This window comes from Clupea harengus, chromosome 20 (genome assembly GCF_900700415.2).
Source record: "Clupea harengus chromosome 20, Ch_v2.0.2, whole genome shotgun sequence".
Taxonomy (NCBI): Eukaryota; Metazoa; Chordata; class Actinopteri; order Clupeiformes; family Clupeidae; genus Clupea; species Clupea harengus.
The window spans coordinates 6988716-7014313 of NC_045171.1; the positions used below are offsets into that span (position 1 = coordinate 6988716).

A 25598-nucleotide genomic window follows, 5' to 3' on the forward strand; every position below is an offset into this window, starting at 1 on the left:
AGTCAGTGTTTAGAGTACCCCTGCCAGGAAGACCAAACAAATCAATAGTTTTCATAATATGTACAGTTGCAGCTCTCTTAGATACCCAATCACTAGAGACTCACAGGCAAATCGATGCCCAATCAAATTAGCCTTAATCTACCAGCTTGCCAACTATAACACTATAACATGTTGAAAGTGGCCCAGGAAATGTAAGCAGAAGCTGAGAAAACTTGGTATTTAGGCCTATAACAAAAATGTCATGGGGCTTTGGTCAAAGTGGCATATGGCTTGCGATGTCAAATGGCATCAGAAGTCAGTATAGTTGTCAAATATAGTTGCTAGCACTTCAGGATATAGAATGAAAAAGATGTGAATGAACACATGTAAGACCAGACTTTATTTAATGATGCAATACGTTGTTTATGTCTGGACACATGATTCTGAAACAATGATTTAAAAGGTAACTGTTCATTTTATGCATCTCGGTTGTCTCATTCATAAAAATGACAAAGAATGCATAAAAACCTGAAAGAAAGGAATCAAGACTTTTGTAAAGTAGGCCTTTAATCTTTTCGCTGTTCTTTCAGGGATATATCATAATGGAAGGTCTGGAAACAAAAATAATAATGATAGTACAGGTTTAAGATATAGGACTAGGGAGAACAAATTTAAAAGTTATTAAAAAGTTAACATTAGAACAATGTTGTGTTGTAGTGAATTTGTCTTTGAGGATATGCTTGTGTACAACAATTCTGAATATTTGCTTCCTCTGTTGACGCCAGCTGATCCATTCGTGTTTGTGTTGGAGAGATGTAGCGTGACGTTTGTTGTCTTGTTTATTGTAGGGTACTTATCCAGGAGCCCTATATGCTGTTTTTGTTTGCGCGAATGGAATGTCAAAGTCCATAAAACAGTGAACGTCAATGCTCCCACGGATCTTGTTTATTTGTTTTTTTTTTCTTTTAGGTTTAGGGCGAACCACAGACAAAAATCGAGCCGAACAAAGTGGTACAGTACAAAGTGTAACGGCACTAAAAGCTATTTCAGAAATATTTATCATGTTGCTACTCTGTGCTTGCATCGGTTCACTAATCATAGCTGTGCAAATATCAAAAGTGAATTGACGTTCTAAAGAATACGTCACAAACGGAAATCCAACCGTCGTGTAGAACAAATACTGTTTTGTAGTCTATAGAGAATAACATTGTTGGTGTTTGTCCATATTTCCTTAAGTAGGCTACTAATACCCCATTACATTGTGGAGAAGGGGAAAGACGGCTTCACAAAAGCCTGTAACACCTTAGCAAAGAGCAAAGCATCAGTGTGTTAGATGAGTTAAACAAGGCAGGCCGTTTGTTAGTTTTTTCAGTCTAGACTACTGTTACATTTTCCATGGCATGACATTAAGGTTGATAGGATCCCACTGAACAAAGCAGCAGAGGCCAGTCCACAACCTTGGAACACAGGTGAGTTGAGAGTGACTTAACTTGTTACTCGTATGAGTCACGGGGGGGAGAGTCAGCTTTAGGCTACTGTTCATCCGAATCCCCCATGCAACGACAAACATAAAGCCAGCAGGGAACAACTGCGACCGCACGGTACAGCTCTTTGATACGTGTTCCGTTGTCTTAAGTCTAGCCATGCATAGTTAAAGACAAACGCAACAACGGCGAGGGCCTGTTCTCACCCATCAGCGGACGAGAGCGCAAGAGCGCTGCCATCATCACGCTACGATACACAGATGCAGTACGGTAACGCGAGGGGCCTCGTTTCCCCTCGCGCTCTTGAAAGGGCATTAGAGAGAGATGTAAGAGCCACACAAAAAAACAGATGCTCTCCGCATTTTAATGCTTTCATGTCACTGGCGTAATTAAAGTTCCACAACCCTCTGCGCCATTTGACTTGAAGAGCAAGGGAGAGAGGGGGAGAGACCTTGTGGTTGTCGCAGCTGCGCCACCGTGTAACTGCTTAGTTCCTGTACTTCCATGGCTCTCACCTGTGCTGACGTGTTGCGCTGGCTGCTGGCCCGGTCACGTCAACCCCGGAATATAGCTGATAAGATAGGGGGGGGCTACTACTATACGTTTATGTTCTATCAGAGTAGAGTTGTAAAGAACAGGTCAATATAATGTTTTCGATTTAAAAAGTAAGAATACATTGTATTTATACATCTGAAATATACCCCTGTGTTGCAGATTCTAATGCATTGTAAAGCACAGGCCATTTGTTGGGTTGTTTTATTTGTATCCTGATTTAACAAAACAAAACAAAAAATATTCTCAAAACTGTCATAGCTTACTTGCAGCTTAAAGGCAAGCCATAAAACAGGTCTAGCAACATACCCATTAATCACCAACAGGACAACATGTTCACACGTGTTCACTATGTGAGCAGCACCGCCATACATTTTCTAATCTTTATGGTTTGTATGGGATACATCTGGGGTGATGATAACACATTAAGGATGTGCTTCACAGACGGACCCTGGGGGAACATAACATTCTCTTATCACGTGGTGAGACAAGCACACCTAACAGGCAAAGCAAATTAAGCTTATTAGCTCATTCCTGTTAGAACTGGGTTATTAGGCTATATCTCTAGCCCCTTCTACATCATATCTACATCCTCTGTGTTTAAATCTTATCTTCTCCCAGATTGCCAGTCAGGCCCCCAACAGGCTTTGGTCGGCAAACTGCATACCTGAGGCAGGTGCCTCCAGGCAGGATGGGAGGTGCAGAGTAATGTAGAGAAAAGCAGGCTAGCAAGGTGTGCGATCGGTCTGGCTTTCCTGTCAGTCACCTTCCTACGCATGTGAAGTAGCATGAGTGTGAGTGCAGGTGTGGATCATCACTGGACAGGAGAGCCGAGCTGTGCGTCCCCCCCCCCCAACTAACCCTCAGGGGCGACCCACACCAAACCTCTGCATTGAGCCTCTACTAACCCCCGCACACTAATCCCCCTGCGAACCCCCAGGGTGGGGATCCTTTGAGGTAGGAGTCCCCACAGTGAACCCGGAGCTAACAGGATGACGCCAGACCGTTGTTGCTGAGCTTCGAGTCGACATGAAGTGGACAGATCCCGTGGCTTCGATCCGCAGGCGATGGGGGAGACACCGGCAGGAGCAGGAGGGCGCAGTGCGGACGCTCGTCTCCAACCTGCCCTACGAGGACCTGAAGAAGAAAGATCACCCCAACTGCCAGTACAAAAGTAACGTCATCAAGACCACCAAGTACACCCTGTGGTCCTTCGTCCCCAAGAACCTCTACGAGCAGTTCCACCGCGTGGCCAACCTCTACTTCGTGGGCCTGGCCGTGCTCAACTTCGTGCCGGTGGTGAACGCCTTCCAGCCGGAGGTGGCCCTCATTCCCATCTGTGTCATCCTGGCCCTTACCGCCTTCAAAGACGGCTGGGTGGACCTCAGGAGGTTCCAGATGGACCAGAAACTCAACAACCTGCCATGCCTCGTCTACAGCAGGTAAACGGCAGGGTTCATCCCTTCTTCTCTTTCTGCCTTTTCCCGTCTCGCGCGGAGCAGTGAGGGGCTGGCTGGTGGGATATCATATGGCTCTCTTATCAGTGCACAGGGGGTGGATTTGAGTAGATATGGTTTGAGGCATATCTGTGCAACTGTGTATGCGTTTTCCTATTCTAAGGATAGTGCATTTCTAGTCTCTGCTTATGACAAGGACTGGGTATGCATGTGTGAGCGACTGTCTGTGTGCCTCTCTTGCTCTCTCTCTGATTTTTCTGTGTGTTAGTGTGTGCATGAGCGTGTGTGCGCGTGTCTCTCTGTGTGTGTGTGTGTTTTACTTCATCTGTGTTTCAAAACCCCATGGGAATTTTTGACCTAGAAATAAAATTTGAGTAGGAGATTTCTCTCCTTTTGAAGAGCCTCACAACAATGTCTCGCAACCAACGCATTGTGAGCAGGTTTGATGAAATCCCCATCTCTGTGTTGCATCATAGGCAAGCCAGTGTGCAGGTCGTTTAAATCTATTTTAGAAAAACCAAATGTGAAAACGGAATAACTAGGAGAAACAGTAAAAAAAAAAAGGGAGAAACCCAAAACACTGCTGCAGGCTTCCTCCTCTTCTCTTTTATCCAAAAACTGTCAGGATATGATAAATACCTTAGGATATCTAGCAGAATGGAGAAATAGAACTCCAGAAACTGCCTCTCCTGTGCAGTCATAGAAACACAGACACCCTCTTTCAGCTGCGGCGCAACATCTGTGGCTAAACATGGAGTCTGCTAAGGGCGGGGATCAGAGAGAGACTTGATGTTTGTGTTATTTTGCCTATTTGTCCCTGTGCAGTTCTCCAATTCAGTTTTTTTTTATCTGTTGTAAATTACAGTTCGCTCTTCACTTCACAGACAATGACAGATTTCCTTGAGGTGTAATGGATTCATGCTTGCTTGAGGTATTCTCATGGTCTGACAGCAGTTTGAGTTTCGACAGACACACCTTTAATCTATCACCAACTGTTTAAATCGATTGTCTTGGGCATAGAATGAGGTTTACGCCGAAAAACCACAGGAAGGTATTCCCGAAGGTGTGTTAAGCAGGCACTAAATTGGTATAAGAAAATGCAAGTATGGGACTTCTCGGGGGAGAGCTTTGTTAAGGCTTCTTTCTGCATCTGTTGAGATTCTTCCATTGCCACCTGTGACGCAAGGAAACAGCGCTGTGTAAACAAGGCTGCACACTCCTTTGCTTGTATTTTCAAAGCTTTCGTTTCCAACACTTCTTTGGGGCACGGTGACTCTGACATTGACTTTTTCCGAGACATCATTTGTCCACACTTTAGTCATCTGTGTGGAATGCGGTATGTTTGGTGCATTGTGAATTGTTGTCAGCTTATCTTTCATTACATGATGTCTTTGCGCATTGGGCTGGAAGCTTCTCTAATGACACACACGGTTTTGAAATGTGCAAGCCTGGTCGGTTGAACCTAAGGTGTGTTTTTAAAACGTTTGTCTTTAAGTTGAAAAGGCTTGTAGGCCTTAAGTGGAATATTTTATCTCCTAAGTAATCCTCTTTTTCAACATATTTAAACCTCATGACTATGAAATCACATGACCGGTTGACTGGATAGAGTGTGGCTTCAGATCACCAAACCCTTCAACTACTTCTTGCTAGTGAAACACAATATTCAATTTTTTTAACATATGCACATTAACATATTTCTTTGGACATCATCAAAACTTTAAGTGAGGATGCTTTACACCATGTCACTAGTGGAACGTTAACCCAGCTGTTGTATATATTTATTTAAGTGTCATACAATTATTTATTTGTATATATTTCTTTTAAACTGTAACCAGTGTAATCAGTGATGCAATATAATAATAATAATAACACAAATATTGCCATGATGCTCCTGTTTGTGTGAGTGTTACACATAGATAAGAAACAGCAAGAGAAGCACTGTGATGTCACAATCAAGTCATCGTCTTAGCTCATGTATACAGCTTGACAGCTGTGCCCTACAAATAGACAGGTGACTTATGCTTCAAGGAGCCATTTTTTAGTTGAAGAAACCCTTATCTGACAATCTTAAACCTTCGGTAGAGCTCTATCTGAAATAGACATCGCATAGCCCTGCTGGAGATCAGCCAACATTCGAATCTACTGATTTTGCCTTTTAAAGACTTCCAGTTTTGTATTCATTCTTATGAATCATACATTTAGGTGTTTATGCCTTTATGACAGCAGAACTAAGACACAAAATAGCTTCATCAATCATGTCAAGGCCCACATCATTATACCTCAATGCATTGCTAAAAACATTGCACAAATGACAATGAGTCAGCAGCAGCCACATATTTCTGTCTAGCCTCCAGTCATCCAGGTACACGCAGTCCCTCTGTGTGTTTATGCACCAGGAGCTAGGCACATAGTGTAACATTAAAGACACTGTTTGTGCGTGTCTGCTTTGTTTAGCGGAGGGTGTGAGAAGGACACAGCCCAGTGTTACTATGTTTGGCCACCGGCCAACGCCCCCCCCCCCCCCGCCCTGCCCAGTCCTGCTTTACGCGTAGAGCTGCATGCCTGCTGACTTCCATCACTCCACTGCTGTCTGCATTGCTTTGTGTTAGCGGCATGGCTAACAGGACCCTTGCCCTCAGGCATAGGTTCACACTCCTCTCCCAGGGGACTTGAACATACCCTCCTGCACTATTCAACCCTAAACCAAACACCTTACAAAACGCCAAAATCATAAATAGGAAAAGCAAGTCGTCCTTATCTATTACTGAAGTGCATTAAAGCATTATAGTATCTTATCGTTCACTGGGTTGCCTTAAGGGTGTATCATTTGTATATTGTACTGTAGTATGATTGTTGTATGTATTGTGACTGAACAAAGTTAATTTACGACGAAGTGAATAATTGAGCTATTGTATTGTTGTGGGTATATTGTAATTGGGCAGTAACCTGACGCAGTGGGCAGATGTCTTACTGGATGATTGGGTGACGCTGTCCAATGGCACGAGAGAACTGTGAGGCATAGATCTACGCCGCAACAAAATATGACATGATAAAGTTTAGAATCGTTGTTTTCTTGTGACTGATGTCTTCATTTTAATATTTAATTTCAGAGATTCAATTAAACAATCAATCTATCAAGTCTGTCTGCATGCAGCCAAAAGTCCATAAAATCCCATAAAGACACAATAAAGATGCAACAAAGACAATTTTATGACGTCCCTCAACTATATGAGTTATTTGTTTATGAATATGTTTATGTACATAATATGTATGTATATAAATGTATGTACAGTGTATACAAGTGACATTGCTTACATGTTATTTTTGCCATGTTTATTTATCTATCTATCTATTTATTCACACACACCTTCATGGGAAAAGGCCTTTGCATAGACCTTCAAACACCTCTACTGTCAGCATCTATTTAATGAGATGCACTCTTCATCCCTGGCCAGAGCAGATCAATGTCTGCCTCAGTGATGATAATCGCGTCATCTATCGTTCCTCTCCCCTCAGGATAGAGACGGGCTTCGTGGAGCGCCGCTGGAAGGACGTGCGGGTCGGTGACTTCATCAAGGTGGTCTCCAACGAGATCATCCCCGCTGACATCCTCCTCCTCCACACATCCAACCCCGACAGCGTGTGCCTGATGGAAACGGCCAACCTGGACGGAGAGACCAACCTGAAGCAGAGGAAAGTAGTGCCAGGCTTCTCAGCACCGGTGAGACATCAGATTATGTCAGATTACCCCCCCTACCAGATGTATTAAACTCAGACAAACTCAAAAACGTACATATTTTTTTTTATTTACACATCCACTGTTAGACTATTACTCATCTCACAATAAACATGACATGTCAAGCAATGCATTTCAACCTTAAACCTCTATAGGTTGCTATTCATACATGTCATGTCTTACAGTAAACTATAATTTACATTGGTTTGGTTCAACATCCATTGGGACAAATGGAAGAGGAAGGTGTGAATTAAGGATCAAAGGGCCCATTCTCCATGTTGTCTTGAGTGAGGAAACTTGTTTTTTCGAAAATACATCTCAGTTCAGAAACTGACCCCACATGCTCTTAAAAAAATAATAAATAATAAATAATAATAAATAATAAAAAAATACAGCTGACCTTAAAAGGGTTCTGTTGAACACCTTGTTGGTGGCGGTTGTATTTTTTCCCCTGTGTCATGGCGATCGTGTTCATCGGTGTGTTGAGTGAAGCCTCGCTAAGTGCCTGTAATGGTGCTGAGTGGCGGCTCTTGTAATGGCCTCCTTTCTCCCAGTCCAGTGCCCGTTTTGGGGGCATGGGGGAGAGGAGGGGGGGGGGGGGGGTAGACGGATGTAGACGTCAAACTCTGACAGCTTACAAAGGTTTACATTTCAGACAAGACTGTTCTCTGAGTGACACACTCCGCAACTCAGATGCTTGTTCGTGAGGAAGTGGAACGTTCCAGAAATACTCGTTATTTGTTTAAATGCTCGCTGTGCAGGCATGCCCTTCTTACGTCTCAATCTCCCCAAGTCATACGAGGGTGTCTTTGATTTGAACACCTTTGACAGTTGATTGACTGAAAATATTTTACCATTGTACTCTTCCTTCTTGGCAAACCTGTCACACAGCATTTATTGGCTACAATTAGGATGACGTTTAAACACCATCTATTGAATATCAGAGGAAGGGCGATAGTCATGTTTACAAGGTGTAGTTTTTGAAAGGAGAGGCTGCTCAGTAATTCTATTGTGCTACCTTGTAAAGGGACTATTCACCTTTGTCTTGCTTCTTCATAAAAGGCATTGGGGAAAGGTTTCTCACCAAATGTATATACCATATGCCTATGTGTAAATGTGTTTTTGTTTTTTAGTGTTCATAATAATTGGTGTTGCATGATTTTATTGAATTTTATTTTTCAGAATTCTCCTTTTAAGCCTGGTGGCTTCAAGAGCACAGTAGTCTGTGAGAGACCCAACAATGACCTCAATCATTTCAGTGGTTATATGTGAGTATAAAGCAAAAAAATTTTAAGGGTTCTCTCTCTCTCTCTTATCAAACTTAAATATATGAAGAAATTCTGACCAGAGTCGTTTGCAAAATTGCAGAGAGAAGCCAGATAAGAAGAAACTGGGCTTTGGGATTGATAGTCTTTTATTACGTGGATGCACTACACGGAACACAGATGAATCTTCAGGAATTGTGGTCTATGCAGGTACCATATCTCTCTCTCTCTTTCCTTATGTCCCTCTCTCTCTCTCGCCCTCTCTGTTTCCCTATGTCTCTCCATTTATATCTGTCTGTAGTTCTCTAATTCTCTCTTTCGCCTTCTCTCATTCTGCTTCTTCATTCTCCCTTTGTCTCTGTCTCTCTCTTTCTGTCTCAGAATCCGTCTCTGTTTTTCAACCTCTCTCCCTTTTCACTTTCATTCACTTATATTCAATACAACAAACCAAAAAAACAAGAAAAAGATTTCTAGGCTTACACTTGATGCTGTAAGTCACACACACCAAACCATAAACACAAGAGAACTAGTACTATGAGCAGTCATGTTACGTCAGGAGAATCGATAATATTTATGTGTTTATGCCGCTTTGAGTGCCAACCCCTGTGGTTGTGTTTGGAAAAGTCACACACACACACACACACGCACACAAAAAAACACACACACACACACACACACACACACACACACACACACACACACACACACACACACACACACACACACACACACACACACACACACACACACACACGCACATGCAAACACATATCGCCTCAGCCCACCCTTTCTTCCCCGGCTGATTTTTACTTATTTACAGGCCACGAGACTAAGTCGATGCTCAACAACAGCGGGGCCCGATACAAGCGGAGCAAGCTGGAGAGGAAGTTGAATGCTGACGTGCTCTACTGCGTGCTGCTGCTTTTCTCCATGTGTCTCATCGGAGCCCTTGGTATGGACCGACACTGACCTTCATTTCATTGATCCACACTCATGGAGTGATAAAGAGCGGTCGTTGTGCTGGGGGTTGTTGTTGTATTATGCTCTGGTAATGAGGGTGATGAGTGTATTCTTTGACCCCCTTGTGGACAGTATTTCTCCACCCACTATGAACTAAACAAGTATTTATACTCATGTCTGGATGTTGCAACCATTATCAGTTTACCGTCTTGCCTTTATGATGCCTTTTAGTACATGTTAGTAATTAGTCATCACGGATGACTTTACAAGGAGGCTTAGACGTAAACCTAAAAACCTACACAAACTTTACCTAAAACATACAAGACCAATATCCTTGACTTTAAATAAAAGACCTGGATGCTGATTGCCTTGCAAAATAAAAAGTAAATGAAATGCTGTAGTTGCATATTAGAAAAACCTGTAGCACAGTAATACAGAAAGTCTGATTCTAGTCCTCTTTACCACTGCTGAAGCTGTTCCACTATGATAATGAATGGTACACACCTTTATATACAAAATGCACCTATGAGAAAAATACATCACATATGTATCAGTGCCGAGCATCATACCCATATGAGTCAATGTCCAATGTGTTCAGCTATCCAGCCGGATCACTGCTGGATAGCTGAAACAGCCACCTGGATAGCTGAAACAGCCACCGCAGCTGAAGAGCATTCACAGAGGAATGGTTCACACAGAAATGAAAGACGTGCCTATAGAAACCGTTTTTTTCTTTCTCTCGGGTCTGAAATGGTCACGGCTCTATTCCATCCAGTGTGGTGCCTGTGACTGCTTTTACGTGTCATGGGAAAAGACGTGAGGTGTGAGGGTGTGTAGATAACGGCCTCTTCCTTTTTTGGCTGAACTATCTCTTTAAGCTCGTTGAGATCCAGGGCAAGTGCCCAGAAACAGTGAATAAAGGGACAGAGTGACCTTGACAAGAGTCGTCTCAGTCCTTCTGTCTGTTTGATAGACGCTAAGAAAAGAACACTACTCCAACCAAGAATAGTTCTCTCTCTATCACTCTCTCTCTCTCTCTCTCTCTCTCTCTCTCTCTCTCTGTCCCTCTCTCTCTCAAAAACTCATACTCTATGTCTGTCTGTTTCTCTCCCTCTCTCTGATATGGACTTATAATTAATCTTTCTCTCTCTCTCTCTCGCTGTCTCTCTTTCTCTCTCTCTCTCTCTCTGTGTCCCTCTCCACTAATTCAAACAGGTCACGCTATCTGGCTGGAGACGTTTTCCGATGTCCCTCTGTACATGGTTCCTGACAGCGAGGGCCGTTTCATCCCCCCCACCCTCGCAGGCTTTTACATGTTCTTCACCATGATCATCCTGCTCCAGGTGTGTCACGCCCGCCCCTCCCTCCTCCCTCTTTCTTTAGCAAGACACCTCACAGCCTTTAGAGCATCTAAATTAACCTCACCCACAGTATTGCGGGATTTTTATTTTCCTCTATAAATTCCTACGCCTTCATTTCAGGGTGACAACTAATGCCCTGAAGCTGTGTGTTTTTTTAAAAATTCCAACACGCTTTATTGCCATGCTTGCACCACAGTACTACCAAAGCAATGTGGCAATGTGAAAAGCAACGAACACATATGCAGTACACACAAGCTAACATGCGAAATATGTTAGCATTAAAATAAAACAGTTGCAACAGTGAATCTCTCAATCAATCTGTCTTTCTCTTCTAAGAGGAAACCTGACATTGGGGGTGTCCATGTTTGTTCTGATATTTAATCTCTCCCCCCCTTCCCCCCTTCCTCAGGTGCTAATCCCCATCTCGCTCTATGTGTCCATTGAGCTGGTGAAGATGGGTCAGGTGTTCTTCATCACGCAGGACCTTGACCTGTACCACGAGGAGACGGACACCCGAATTCAGTGCCAGGCACTCAACATCACCGAGGACCTGGGCCAGATCCAGCACGTCTTCTCCGACAAGACCGGCACCCTGACGGAGAACAAGATGGTGTTCCGCCGCTGCACCATCACTGGGACTGAATACTCACACAGCGAGAATGGTTAGTAACGGTCTGTATGTGTGTAGCTGTTGTGTTGGCAGATGTATGTTTGTGCACAAATACACTAACAAGAACAATATGTTGTGTGTCTTTGTGCTTTGTGTTTGTGTGTTTGTGTGTGTGTGTGTGTGTGTCTGTGTGTATGTATACATGTGTGTGTGTGTAGGTGTGCACGAGTGTGTGTGTGAGTGTGTGTTAATGTATGTGTGTGTGTGAGTGAGTGTGGTGTGTATGTCATCTCCAGAGTCTCTTTAACACCCTCATCATTGTCAGAGCCTCTCCTCTCACCACTAATCTTCCCGCTCTGGTTCCGCAGCCGTCCGGCTGGCCGTCCTTGGCGAGACGGACGCGTCAGAAGACGAGGTGACACTCTTCCAGCAGAGGAGGAAGAGGAGGCAGCCCTCACTCTTCGCCGAGGACCCAGGGGAGGCTGCTGGACGCTGTCACGACGCCCAGGCTGATGTTGCCAGCTATCAGAGTTCAAAGGTCGCGGCGGGGGTCCACAGCGACCTGGCCTTCAGTAGCCCCCTGGTGAGTGGAAATGGGGAAAGTGGGGCAGCGGCTCAGATATGAAGCTCTCGCACAAACATCGCCTGTCCCGCTAGACGAGGCATTAATGTGGCAAATGACAGCGCTGGTGCTTTATCAGGCGGTCGGCTTGCTTTTTTCAGCGGCCTTGGTACTCGGTTCTAATTGTAGATATGGGGCGAATGCGTTGTTTATTCCCATTCCTTTGTGTGGCATAATCATTTGTTTTGTGTGGACTTGAGTAATCTGTCCTTCAGTGCTTGAAAAGTGACTTTGAGAGGCCTTGTCAAAGACACATGCATATTTATAAATACAACAACGTGCATTTTACACTAATATACTGCAGAGCATAAACGCACAATAACAATAACTGATTTACTTTGTGTACTGGCTTTGTTTACTAGATACCGGAACAAACCTATGTAACATTAGTGATGATATCAATGGCAATCTGTCCCTTACATGTTAATTTTGGTGCTGTTCAGTCGTATACTTTGGTCCCACACTAATTGTTGGATATTGAATTCTGAGCAGTAGACACGCAGTAGGACCCCAGTCCTCAGAAATGAATTGCTCATGCTGACATAGTGCTGTTAATCAGGCCCATGTGCTCATCACCAACCCAATCAACCCCCTCACCCCCCCCCCCCCCCATATTAAAAACCTCCCTGCTGTTCCTCTGGTCCTGTCGGCACGAGCCACACATGAGCCATCATCATCGTCATCCTCCTCATCATCCGAGCAACACACGCCGTCATGACGCCCGTCTGCCCCGCAGATGGCCGAGCAGTTTGGTGTCAGTGATGAGCACAGCCATTCTGGCTCCGGATGGCTCTGTTTCCGTGCGTGCACATATGGGCCTGCTGAGGTGCACGAAACAGGAGCCACTGATAGTGTGCAGATTGCCGCGCGCCCCGCATCTACTGAATTGGCTTACGGTCGATAAGCTATGATCGCATGATTTCCATAACAGTGTTTAGCTATTTTTGAATCTCGCCCACCCCCGCTCCAGTGTTGTCCGGCCCTCCCACACACTTACACACACACACACACACACACACACACACACACACACACACACACACACGAGTATTTACTAAAACACAGAGACACATGCACGTGCAAATGTCCACAAATACACACATCAGCACACATACACACATCACACACACTTACACAGAAAAACATACACGCTAGCTGGCACATACACAGATTCACATATTCGCACGCATGTTAGCACGCATACACACTCACACACACACACACCACATTCTGGCAAGTATACACACATACTACACACACACCACACATACTACACACACACCACACACACTTCCATTTTTTTTACTCTTGACATCTGTCATTGACCACGGAGCTCGCACTATCGCTCTGCCCTACCACAGGAAACAGAGGTGGTCCCAGACAGGAAGCTGCTGCAGGTGGTCCTGGAAGCTGACCGTCTGAGGGAGGGAGGGAGCCTTGACCAGGGCCTCAACCAGGGTCTCGAGAGGAGCCTTTACCTGGACTTCTTTGTGGCTCTTGCCATCTGTAACACTGTGGTGGTTTCCACAGCAACGGCCCAGAGACAGAGGGTGAGAATGTGCTGTGGCAGTGACCTTGTACAAACACACACATACACGCACACACATACACATGCACACACACATACACACACACACATACACACACACATACACACACACACATACACTCTCACACACACACACAAACACACACACACACATACACTCACACATACACACACACACACACACACACACACACTCACACAAACACACACACACACACACACAAACACACACACACATACACTCACACATACACACACACACACACACACACACACACAGACACACACACACACACACTCACACACACACAGACACACACACACACTCTCACACACACCCACACACACACACAGGGTTATACACACACACACACACACACACACACACAAACACAGACACACACATACAAGAAGTGTGAGTCATCATATGTGGAGACTAGAAAATTAAATGAAATAAACACAAACCCACCCGGCCTTCCGGTGTCAAAATGAAAGTGGCAGTAGCAGAACAGGTTAATTATCTTTGTTGCTATGAGAGAGACAAACTCCAGTGGTGCGTGCAGTGTATTGTTTAACAACTGGGATTGCTGTGTCCTGTCATCCTTTCGCAATGACATCTTTGCAAAAGAGCCAGGATTTTTTTTCAGAGATACAGGCAGGGCTGGGGAGATCTATGCATTTGAGCAATTTCTCCAATTAAATTAATGGACCTTTCTACTTTCCCCTCTTCGCAACGCTTCTGCTACGAGCTCAGCGAAGAAGATTTGTGCCAAGTTGACTCGCTCTCAGTCCTCCTCACAGCTAATATCCTAAATTGCTGTTGAGGACTCTGACCAAATTACTTTGTCTGAGGAATAAATCACTTCTGTCCACAGACCTGTGACACACAGGCATTTGGCGGTGGAATCAGGGTCACCCCTAATTAATTAGATTACCCGTAGTGAATGGTTATGTGACTTTGTTGGGGCGCCAGGAAGCTGACTATCAGTCCTTCGTAACATGGTGGAAAAAAGTACAGACGAAAAGGAAGGTCTCACTCGCTTGTTACATGTGAGCTATGATGGGTCAACTTTTGCCGCTTAAGTTGGAAAGTGACAGTGACCCTAAGACAAGGCCTGTAAAAGTACACTGTCTCCCCCAAACTCTCACTAACTGTGTTCCTGCATTCTGATTTTTGTTGTTGTTTATGTTTTTGTCTTGTGCAGGTCAAAGGACGTCGCAATTCCTACGCCCCTCAGACTGTTTGGGGGCGTCTGCGCGGCTTCCTGAAGAAGACGGGGTCTCCGTGGAGCGCATCTAAATTTGTCGCTGGAAAACAGGAGCCCCTGGCAGACCCTTTTGCTGCGGATGAAGAGCCCCCCGACATCTCAGACACACCCGACATCTACACCACCACACCTGAGGGAGGGAATCCCAAAACACAGTCCGAGGTCACCTCCAATCAAGCCCAGAGACAGAGGCCCGACCCGACCCGACCCGGGTCAGCGTCACCTGACGACGTGTGTTATGAGTCCCAGAGCCCCGACGAGTCCGCCCTGGTCCACGCGGCGAGGGCTTACGGCTCCACCCTCCTGGAGCGCACCCCCGACCGCGTAACCGTCCTCCTGCCCCACGGAACACTCCTCAGCTACGAGGTTCTGGATATCCTGACGTTCGACTCCACCCGAAAGAGGATGTCGGTGCTGGTGCGCCACCCACACACGGACGAGATTATCCTGTACACCAAAGGAGCCGATTCGGCAGTCATGGAGATTCTGGAGGATCCCGCAGGCGGTAGGGGAAGGGTTGCGCGCCTCCTCACTATGACCTCTAAGAGGTTTTTCAATTGATTATCGATGAGCTTTGTGTATTCACATTCATTTGCACCGCTGATTAGTTTATCGACTAGGTTTCTCTGTTCGCCTCTGTGTGAAGATGTCTTAACATGTGCTCTGGAGTTCCCTGTGGTTTCATTCTGGTGCGCCCGAGATGCAACACTGGCTGTTCGATCTCCAGTCAATTATTGTTTGGCTTCATGGAGGCCGGTCGATATTCCGTTAACTCTAAAAATTCATAATTGTCTGTATTCAGATAATTGCTTTGACTGTGCTGCTGGTATGAAATAGTTGTACTCTATAGAAAATATTTGGCTTTTTAAGCTTCTAAAGATGTCTTTGAGTACAGAGACTGACATTCCTTTGTTTTTTTTTCTCCCGTATCTTCTCACTGGAAATTCTGTGTTGCCTGCAGAGAGTGTATCTCAATGTGAGCTCAGAAAGCGTGTCTGCAGTAACACACAGAGACATCTCGACATGTATGCCAGAGATGGGCTACGCACTCTGTGCTTCGCCAAAAGGGTAAGTTATTTCACACTAACCTACCTGGTGAAATCAATAGCATAAGCGTTGTGTCAGTGCTAGCATAACAGTGAAATATGTTTGCATAATGCTTTCATGAGAAGTCTTTTTTTGGGGTTTTATTCTCACTCTCTCCATCTTGTGTTCTCTCCCCCGCCTTCTTCACACCCAATTCTTTCTTAGGTGGTAAGTCAGAAGGCGTACGAAGACTGGTCACTGATAAGACAGCAAGCAATATCAGCCATCGCGAACAAAGAGAAGCTTCTCATGGACACGGCAATCCTCCTGGAGACGAACCTAACTCTGATAGGTGAACCAAGGCCGCCATTTCTGTTTCTTACTAAATTCAGCCCTCACTCCTTGCTTGTGCTGTGGCCTATTTGTCTTTTATAATCCTGATCTTTCAAGTCATCTTTCTGCATAACCTCAATTTCATGGCTGTAGGGTGCTTGCGGAGTGTTTGAGTTTGCTTCTGTATGAGTGAGAGAGTGAGAAAGAAAGAGAGAGAGAAAGAGAGAGAGAGAGAGAGAGAGAGACCTTGATGTCTTTGTAATTGGATCAAGTCATCAAAAAAAAACATTACTCTTGCAGGAGCCACAGGAATCGAAGATCGTCTCCAGGAGAACGTTCCAGAAACCATTGAAGCACTGAGGGAGGCCGGAATGCAGGTGTGGGTGCTGACTGGGGACAAGACCGAGACGGCCGTCAACATCGCCTACGCCTGCAAGCTGCTGGACCACAAAGACCTGGTGTTCACCCTCAACACAAACAACAAGGTGCTCTGCGCTCCCGCTCGAGTAGTCCGCAACTCTCATGAGAGAGAGAGAGAAAGAGAGAGAGAGATAGAGAGAGAGAGAGAGAGAGAGAGAGAGAGAGAGAGAGAATGAGAGAGACAGACCTTGATGTCTTTGTAATTGGATCAAGTCAGCAAAAAAAGCATTACTCTTCCAGGAGGATGGTCTTACCATGTCTATCTGCCTTGCCAGTTTCCTGGTAGTGGGGCATTTGAGAAGGCATTATGACACTGAGATTTATGAACTCTTTATAAGAACTCTTATGTTTGTGTGTCATACCTCGCTACGCTAACACTGCCAGGAGGATGGTGTTACCATGTCTAACTGCCCTGCCAGTTCCGGGTAGTCGGGCATTTGACAAGGCATTATGAACTCTTTATAAAAACTCTTATGTTTGTGTGTCATACCTTCCTGACGCTATGGCGCTATCTTTTTACTGACGCTAGAGTTTAATGGAGAGTGTTTAAAAGTGTAATGATGAGAAAAATGGTGTTGTCTGCTGTCCACAGAAGAGCCAAAGTACTTGCTGTCATCACGGTCTGGTTGTACAGCAAGCTCAAAGTCTCACTCTGTGTGGGTGTTGGATGTTTCGGGGGTCAGAAGTTGATTGGTTTAAAGAGAGTCACGTAGAAGACTAAAATACATTCCTCATTAAAATGCATTCATATTCCCGTAACAGCCTTTTCCCTTTTGGCAAATCTAACATGTCACCGTCAAAGCCTTTTAATGGGAAGACTAAAGCGGAGCAGAATTGGCTGCAATGAGCTTCTCATTTTGGTGAACCATAATCCCATTTCCACAGATCTGGAAGAGCAGAAAACCGCTCTGTTTTTTTTTTTCCCCCTTCCTCTTTTTTTCTTTTTTTCTTATCCAGACACAGTGCATTCCTTTTGGGCTTACTTGAGATGGGGTCTAATTGAATCAGTTTGTTAGTTATTATATAATGAAATCCTCGCCCCACATTGAAAGTACACTGTGTGCAACCCAAAGCTGAAGTTCTTCGCCACGTTTTCCGGGACAGTCCAGACAGGGTTCAAATAGTCACGGTTTTTGTCTCTCCCCTTCAGCTCAGAATACCTTTGCGTAGAGATGACCAGCTACAGGGGGGGACGTGTAATAGGAGCAGCTCAACAGAAGAGCTCAAATTATTTTTCTTGAGCCCAATTAATCTGCCAAGGCATTGGGCCACGCAGAGCAGTCAGATGATAAACAGAATTTCAATAGACCTAACCCTAAACACAAGTCCTTAGGCTACAGTCTCTCAACCGCAGCAATATTGAACATAAATGGTCCCAGGGTTTTGTGCGACTGCTTGTGATTAGTTAGCGGCTGCATCTACGGGGAGATCAGCCCCAAAATGTACACAGACTCACATGCTGGTGATTATTCAGGGAGAAGGATTCCCCGCTCGGTCTCGATAACAGCCCAAAATATCCGCAGGGTGGTGAGGGATGCATGGAGGCAGCAGGGAGGCAAGTTCCTAAAACTGTTTGTTGTTGTTTTGTCTTCTAGGCTGTGTGTCAGTCTATCCTGGAGAGCACTCTGGAGGAGGTGAGGAGATACGGGCCGGACCCGGTCTTCAGGGGACTCGGTGAGGGTTTTGGGGTTCAGGCATCTGGGGATCTGGGGGAGGACCCCACCATCGGCCTGGTGATTGACGGACGGACACTCAGCCTGGTGCTTGAGGAGGAAGACCTGAGGTCAAAGTTCGTGGAGCTGTGCCGCCACTGCCGCTCGGTGCTCTGTTGCCGGGTGACCCCCCTGCAGAAGAGCACCGTGGTCAAACTGGTGCGCGACAAGCTCCGAGTCATGACCCTTGCCATCGGTAATTAGCATTAGCATCATGCTTTTGGGTAGAGGGATCAAAGGAGAGTGACGCATCAGAGTTTCTGATTCTGCCTGAGAAACAAAGCATCCACTCTGGCTTCTTCACTGTTCGCTGCCTTGTTTGAAGATGTCTGTCCAGCCCTGACAAGCTGTTTGTGTGTTCCCGGTGTTGTATCTTTTTTTTTTTAAGAAAATAGGAAGAAGAAGAAGAGAGAGAAAAAGGTTGCCATGGCAACGATTTCTTTAAAACCTTTCTTTTTCCCTCCAACACCACCCCCCCCCCCCTCTCTCTCTCTGTCGCTCTGTCTCTTTCTTTTTTAAATGCTTTATCTGCAGGTGATGGAGCGAATGATGTGAACATGATCCAGGCCGCTGACGTTGGTATTGGAATATTTGGTCAAGAGGGGATGCAGGTTTGTGTTCGCCTTCAGGGCCTTTTGCCGTTACAACCCCCACCACCACCACACACACACCCCCAGACACACACACACACACACACACACACACCCCCAGACACACACACACACACACACACACACGCGCACACACACACACACACACACACGTCCCTTCACTCAGGGAGGCAATTTATACATGCTCCTGTTTTTCTTGGCTTGAGAGTATCACCTGACTCACCCACAAGGCTTTCATGCTTCAATGTGAAGCTGCTCTAATTGTGCTTGCCCATGACTCACCAGATCTTAAATGCTCTCTCTCTCATGTCACGATTTTGAAAATAATAATAAAAAAATAAAAAATGTGGCTTCTCGTTCACAGGCTGTCATGGCTAGCGACTTTGCGATTTCTCGCTTCAAACACTTGAGGAGGCTGCTGCTGGTTCACGGGCACTGGTGCTATTCCAGACTGTCAAACATGGTCATCTACTTCTTCTATAAGAATTTGGTAACTGCCATCAAGATGCTCTAAATATCAGTTTGAAAAAGAAAATATTTTTGCTCTAGATTGCAGGAATAAAAATGATTTTGTTTTGTGTTTATCACTGCAGCACAAAATACATAATTAGGAAAATATATTAGCACCACAAAACAACATTTCTACAAATTCTAGAATTGCAACATAATGCAGGATATGCTATATATACTACATACAAGTATCACTAAATACACAATGAGGGGAATATATTATCACTAAAAGGATTACCACATACTCTCTCTTTATTTATTTGTATTGCTTACTCAGTCGTCCTCAACCATTAATTGTCATGAAAATGCCGATAACAGATTGATTTTGTATTATAATAGCCTCTCATTCTTGTAATTTGTGTCCTTGGTTGCCCAGGCGTATGTGGCTCTGCTGTTCTGGTACCAGTTCTTCTGCGGGTTCTCAGGCACGGCCATGATCGACTACTGGCTCATGATATTCTTCAACCTCTTCTTCACCTCAGTACCCCCTATCATGCATGGCATCATGGACCAGGACGCCTCCAAGACGACCCTGCTCTCCTTCCCTGAGCTGTACAAGATCGGTCAGCACTCAGAGGTGTGTAGTTAAACAGACACACACACACACACGCACGCACGCATGCACGCACGCACGCACGCACGCACACACACACACACACACACACACACACATGCACATGCACATGCACACACTCCATGGAGCCCAGGAACCTGTCCGCCATGTCTAGATGTCTGAGAGTTAGACTAAAGAGATTGAGAATTTTCAGGAGCCCCTTAATTGCTACCTCTGCCCTTGGCCAGGTGGTTGTCAATTAATTCCTTAAGGGAGGGAAAAGCAATCAAGTCAGATTCTCTGAATAAATCTGCCCTTGTCTGTATTATCTTCCATTATGCTCCTCTGCTCTCACACTATTGCTTTCAGTCCACGAGACACTGAATGAGAGTTAAAAATAGCATTAGCAATGATAACACAACAAGAGGGAAATAACATTACCAACAACAACAGAGAGCTGAGAACAGAGTGCAATATTGCTGTGGGACATGACATGACCAGGGGGGTTGCTGTTCTCATTTTCAGGGGTACAGGCGCTCCGCATTTTGGATCGCCATGTTGGATGCCTTTTATCAGAGCCTGGTTTGCTTCTTCATCCCGTATTTGGTGAGTTGGAGAAAACAATTTTCTTCAGGTAGTCCCCAGCTGATGTGTCTGTCGCCAGTTTTTCTAATTCTGTATTTTTGTTTGTCCCTCCACAAGACCTACCAGGGCTCTGACATCGACATCTTCTCGTTTGGAAACCCAATGAATACTGTGTCTCTCTTCACTATCATCCTTCATCTAGCCATTGAGATAAATGCATGGGTGAGTAGCTTCCTGGATTAACCTTTTTTTTATTGTAGCCAATCTCTCAAAGTCAAATACTGCCAACATCTTCAACTTGAAGTAAACAAACAAGCATGAATAACACTGACATGGTATGATGCACACCGGTGTTAAGATCCCATATTTTATTTCCAGGGCTGGATTGAGAACACCAAGGGCCCGGGGGCTACATCTATTCAAAGGGCCCCCTAGAAATTAAAACCAATATTTTCAGGCCATCTAGGAAATGTGCCAGCCCCAGACAAAGACAAAATCAAGGCTGAATACAGAGAAAACCACAGGACACACACACACACACACACACACACACACACACACACACACACACACAGACACACACACACACACACACACACACACACACACACACACACACACACACACACACACACACACACACACACACACACACACACACACACACACACACACACACACACACACACACACACTCACACCCCACACACACACACAGCACAACTACATAATGAAGGCAACATGACTGTACAACCCAAATTAAGTGCTAGGAGTTGTAATTTCATAAACTCCTACGCGCAACAAAGAAAAGCACCATGTAAAGCAAAAGTAGCTCCGAAACAATCACCACCATGACCCTTAGAGGGCTCCGTACTAATCCACATGAAACTTGCCATGATTGTAGCCCACATGGCTGAAATGGAATGTGAGGTTTGTGTCCCTAGTGGGGCAATAGTTCAATAACCATTTCACCAGAAGTTACGAAATGTTATGGCAAGCTGGCCTCAAGGAGACGCATGACCCTCGCTCATTACTACGCTCATTTGTGGAGTAGCGCCACCTAGTGAATAATCTTCAAAGCAAAAATCCAGCGCTTCAGTAGCCAATATCTTGTGACGTAAAGGTTCAAAATTTGACTGGATTTGGAAGCGCACCAAATTTTGTGAAAGTTCATTTATAGTCAGTAACTCAAAAACGGTTTAGCCAAAAATGTCCGACATCCTTATGGCAGGTTGGCCCCTGGGAGGTGCGTTACTCTAGTTCATCATGATTAGTTTGTGGAGCACCACCACATAGTGAATTCACCTAGTGGAAAAAGTGATACATTTTCATATCTGGGATGTTTATACTTGGGTACATTCTTCAGATGCACATCAACATCTGTAACCTCCATAGGGGGTGCTGCAAATGACATTTCAATATCTCAAGAACTGCTTAAGCTAAAATGTTGAGATTTGGTATGCTAATACTTGGCTACATTTGCTCACGTCCCCTAAAGTTCCATTTGGCTTGCACAACAAAGTGGTTTCTTCAAAAATCAATCAAAATTCAGCAGCTAATACATGTTGGTGTGAATGGCCAATCTTAATGCAATTCTGTAGGCTCATTATTAATGACATATACAAGCTATTTGCCCATGATTTCAAACAAATCATCCATAAGAATTTCGCTACAAGAAGTCACACCATATTTTCCTCTGTTCCCCTGACATGGTTTGATCCATTTTCAAAATTCAAAATTCAAATTCACAGCCAGTAGATTTCTGCTCTGAGAGGACTCTCTGTTCTGACATGCAGGTTGGGAGCTACCTGATATAGTAGAAATAATTATTTTGTATTTGTAGCCAACCCATACCATGGTATTGGCCACTTTTTCCCCAACACCAAGTACGCATACAGAGACGTGGTAGCCTTGAGCTACATGCCGCACCCCCTACACATGAACAAGGAGCAGGTTACAGACCAAACTGACAGGCCAACTTCCTCTGTCAATCAGAGCCTTGTCACTCTGCAGGCCTCCCTTAGCCCCGTCGCTAATCCAGCCCTGTTCATTTCAAACCCCGTCGCTAATCCAGCCCTGTTCATTTCAAAGCCCTTTTAAACTTTTCAACTCTACCCACTGTCTTGTCCACTGGAACAGAAAAGATGATTGCATAACTATCAAAAAACGATTCTCCCTATCTATCTTTCTTTCTTTCTCTCTCTTCCTCCCTCCCTCTCTATCTATCTCTCTTTGACTCGTCCTCTTTTAGACGGTGGTTCACTGGGTGACTATGCTGGGCAGTGTGCTGTTGTATTTCGGCGTGACGTTAGCCTTCAGTGCGATCTGCGTGACCTGCAACCCTCCGTCTGACCCGTACTGGATCATGCAACAGCAAATGGCCGACCCCATGTTCTACCTGGTGTGCCTCATCACTGTGGTCGTGGCGCTGCTGCCCAAGTAATTTCTTTACTCAACCCTTCTCATTTCTACTGACCATCACTGAAGTGTTACTTCCTCACATTTACATTGTTATGATGATAATCCCTTTGTGGTACGGTAGTTAATGTTGGCAGGCTGAATTATTTTCAATTTTTTTGGAAGAGAGAGGTCAGACACCTGAGGTGTCTTACTTTGATGCAAATGAATCTGAAGTATGTAGGACAAAGATGTAAAGTCCTTTGGGTATAACCTTCAGGTCTGCGTTTGTAGTAGAATGACCTTTTTAATGAGCCTTAATGAACGCTGTCCCCAGCACCCACCCCCCCTCACACACACACACACATGTGAGAATGAGCGTGCGCACATACGCTTGGCTTCTGTAGTCTGAACATGCACACCCGACCCCCCCCCTTCACACACACACACACACACACACACACATGTGAGCATGAGCGTGCGCACATACGCTTGGCTTCTGTAGTCTGAACATGCACAGCCCACCCCCTGTGAGTGTGTGTGATGAGTGTGTGTGTGTGTGTGTGAGTGTGTAAGATGAAGCTCAGGTCAGGAGCTTCTGATTTAGCCTCTCAGGCATGCAGAACAGCACTGGCCTCCTGTTTGCCACGATTCTCATTGGCAGTCAGGCCAGCATAATATCCACTGGCTTATTTTTTCACCTGCTCTCCCTTTCTCCCTCTCTTTCCTTCTCTCTCTCTTCCTCTCTCTCTCTCTCATTCTCTCTCTCTCTCTCTCTCTCTCTCTCGCTCTCTCTAACTCACTCTCATATATACTCTACCACTTGCATTCTCTTGCCATCTTTCCATTTTTGTTTCTCTTATGTTCTGCCTTTCACTGCCCTGTTTCCTTTTTCCATTTTCCACTGTTTCTTATCAAAATTACTCATCCCTCTCTCTCTCTCTATCCCTGCATTAACTCTCTCTCTCTGTCTGTCTTTTTCCCTCACCCTGCGTCTCCCTCTCTCTCCCTCTCCATCTGTCTCTTTCTCTCCCCCTCCTCTCCATCTCTCTCTCTCTCTCCTCTCCATCTCTCTCTCTTTCTCCCTCCTCTCCATCTCTCTGTCTTTCTCGTCTCTCTCCCCTTCTCGTCTCTCAGGTACACGCTGCAGGTTCTGAGGGGAACGCTGGCGCCCCCCCCTCTGCTGTATGCGCGGCAGCTGGAACGCCAGCCACCCTCCGGGGAGGAGCAGATCCGGATCGACGTCTCGCAGGCTCCGCCAGACCCGCGCTTCACCCTCTCGGGCCTCTCCTCGCCCCCACCCTCGTCTCCCCCCAGCCCCATTCAGACCCGGCACCCCCAAAAACTCTGACAGTGCTGGGCATCAGACGTCAGAACCAGGCCCAGATCAGACGTCAGAACTGGGAGAGCCCCCCGATGGGAAACGGAGAGGAGGAGAAAACACTGGGAGAGAGAGGAAAAAACGCTGAGCGTTATTTTCATTTGACATTTTTTGTTGTTGTTGTCTGGTAAATATAGAACTGCTTTATATGTTTTGAGCATAGGGAGGAAGATGCGTATGGAGGACTACACTGCACATACCACCAGCACCAACAGATTAATTTAACTTTCCTGAGCCTTGTGTCAGTTTGCTGTAGCTGACACTCCATTTTGGGCCTTTTTGTTGTATCTTGTTGTTACTTTTTATGTTTTAGCCTTCCTGGAAAAAGCATCACATGGAAACCTGTTACGCATTCCTTAAAGCTTTTTCAAAATCCACCAGTAGCTTTCAGACCACTTAGAAAAAGAAAGACCTGTCTCAACTGATCGATTCAACTCATTGCTGACACATAAGAAAACTTGAGCAGGAAATGCTTGGTGGAGGCATTAGCTGCATCCATCTTCCTCACTCAGAGAGCTCCTTCTCTATCCCTCGGCAACATGCAGAGCCAATTTGTATTCACTAAGGGCTCCAAGCAGCTCAGGAAATAATTGAGGTTTGCAGATGTTACATAATGTTCTGGTATTTTTGGTTCATGTATCCATATTGAGAGCATGTTGAGCAGGATGGTGACAGACAAGCTGCACCCCCCCTCAAAAAAAAAAATCCAACGCAGGTTTCTTCCAGCTGGGATGCGTGTGTGTGTGTGGTGTGTGTGAGTGTTTGTGTTGAGGGGGTCGGTTGGATTAAGTCTGCTCTGCGTTTCATTTTTAATTGTTCGACGTCGGTACAGATGTGTGGAGTGTGAATTTCCACGGCCAGGCATGAAAGATCATCCTCCCCTGCATCAGAATGCTTAATTGTCCCGCTGACGTCGCTCTGACGCGCTTCGCACTCAAGTGCGGGAGGTCTTATGATGAGCGCGGGTTTTCTTACCGCCAAAGGAACTGTGGCGATAGATTGGCAAAAGGCTCACCTTTTACAACTCAGCCTCGCAGAATGTAATTGAAGTGTCCTCTGCTTCTCTGACTCTTAATAAAGGAGCGAAAGAAGCGAGGAGGCTGCACTCTTGAGCCGATTCTATTTGCAGAACTCATTGCATTTTTACGTAATGATGTCACTCAGCGCAGTGATGGAGCACTTCTGCCATCTACTGCCTGATACTGTTACTGCAAGAAATGAGAAGAA

At 45.3% G+C, this 25598-nt stretch overlaps 1 protein-coding gene across 1 annotated transcript; it reads left to right on the forward strand.

Annotated features, from left to right (window-relative positions):
- The first annotated feature begins 2631 nt into the window (after window positions 1-2631).
- Window positions 2632-24869, forward strand: atp10b (ATPase phospholipid transporting 10B). Its single transcript, XM_012830442.3, has 21 exons — window positions 2632-3457; window positions 6989-7193; window positions 8391-8476; window positions 8577-8683; window positions 9294-9425; window positions 10649-10776; window positions 11204-11456; window positions 11773-11987; window positions 13388-13576; window positions 14781-15348; window positions 15805-15911; window positions 16095-16221; window positions 16503-16687; window positions 18218-18530; window positions 18869-18945; window positions 19310-19435; window positions 19832-20032; window positions 20534-20614; window positions 20711-20815; window positions 22845-23032; window positions 24128-24869. The coding sequence occupies exons 1-21, from the start codon at window positions 3045-3047 to the stop codon at window positions 24339-24341; spliced, it is 4020 nt and encodes a 1339-aa protein (XP_012685896.2). The 5' UTR covers window positions 2632-3044; the 3' UTR covers window positions 24342-24869.
- The last annotated feature ends 729 nt before the right edge of the window (window positions 24870-25598 follow it).

Excerpts from the sequence above, each read along its gene's own strand:
- atp10b (XM_012830442.3), top strand. The coding sequence starts at position 3,045 with ATGAAGTGGACAGATCCCGTGGCTTCGATCCGCAGGCGATGGGGGAGA. Across the intron at positions 7,194-8,390 it reads TGCCAGGCTTCTCAGCACCG|AATTCTCCTTTTAAGCCTGG; the intron begins GTGAGACATCAG and ends TTTATTTTTCAG. Across the intron at positions 20,033-20,533 it reads AGATCGGTCAGCACTCAGAG|GGGTACAGGCGCTCCGCATT; the intron begins GTGTGTAGTTAA and ends TCTCATTTTCAG.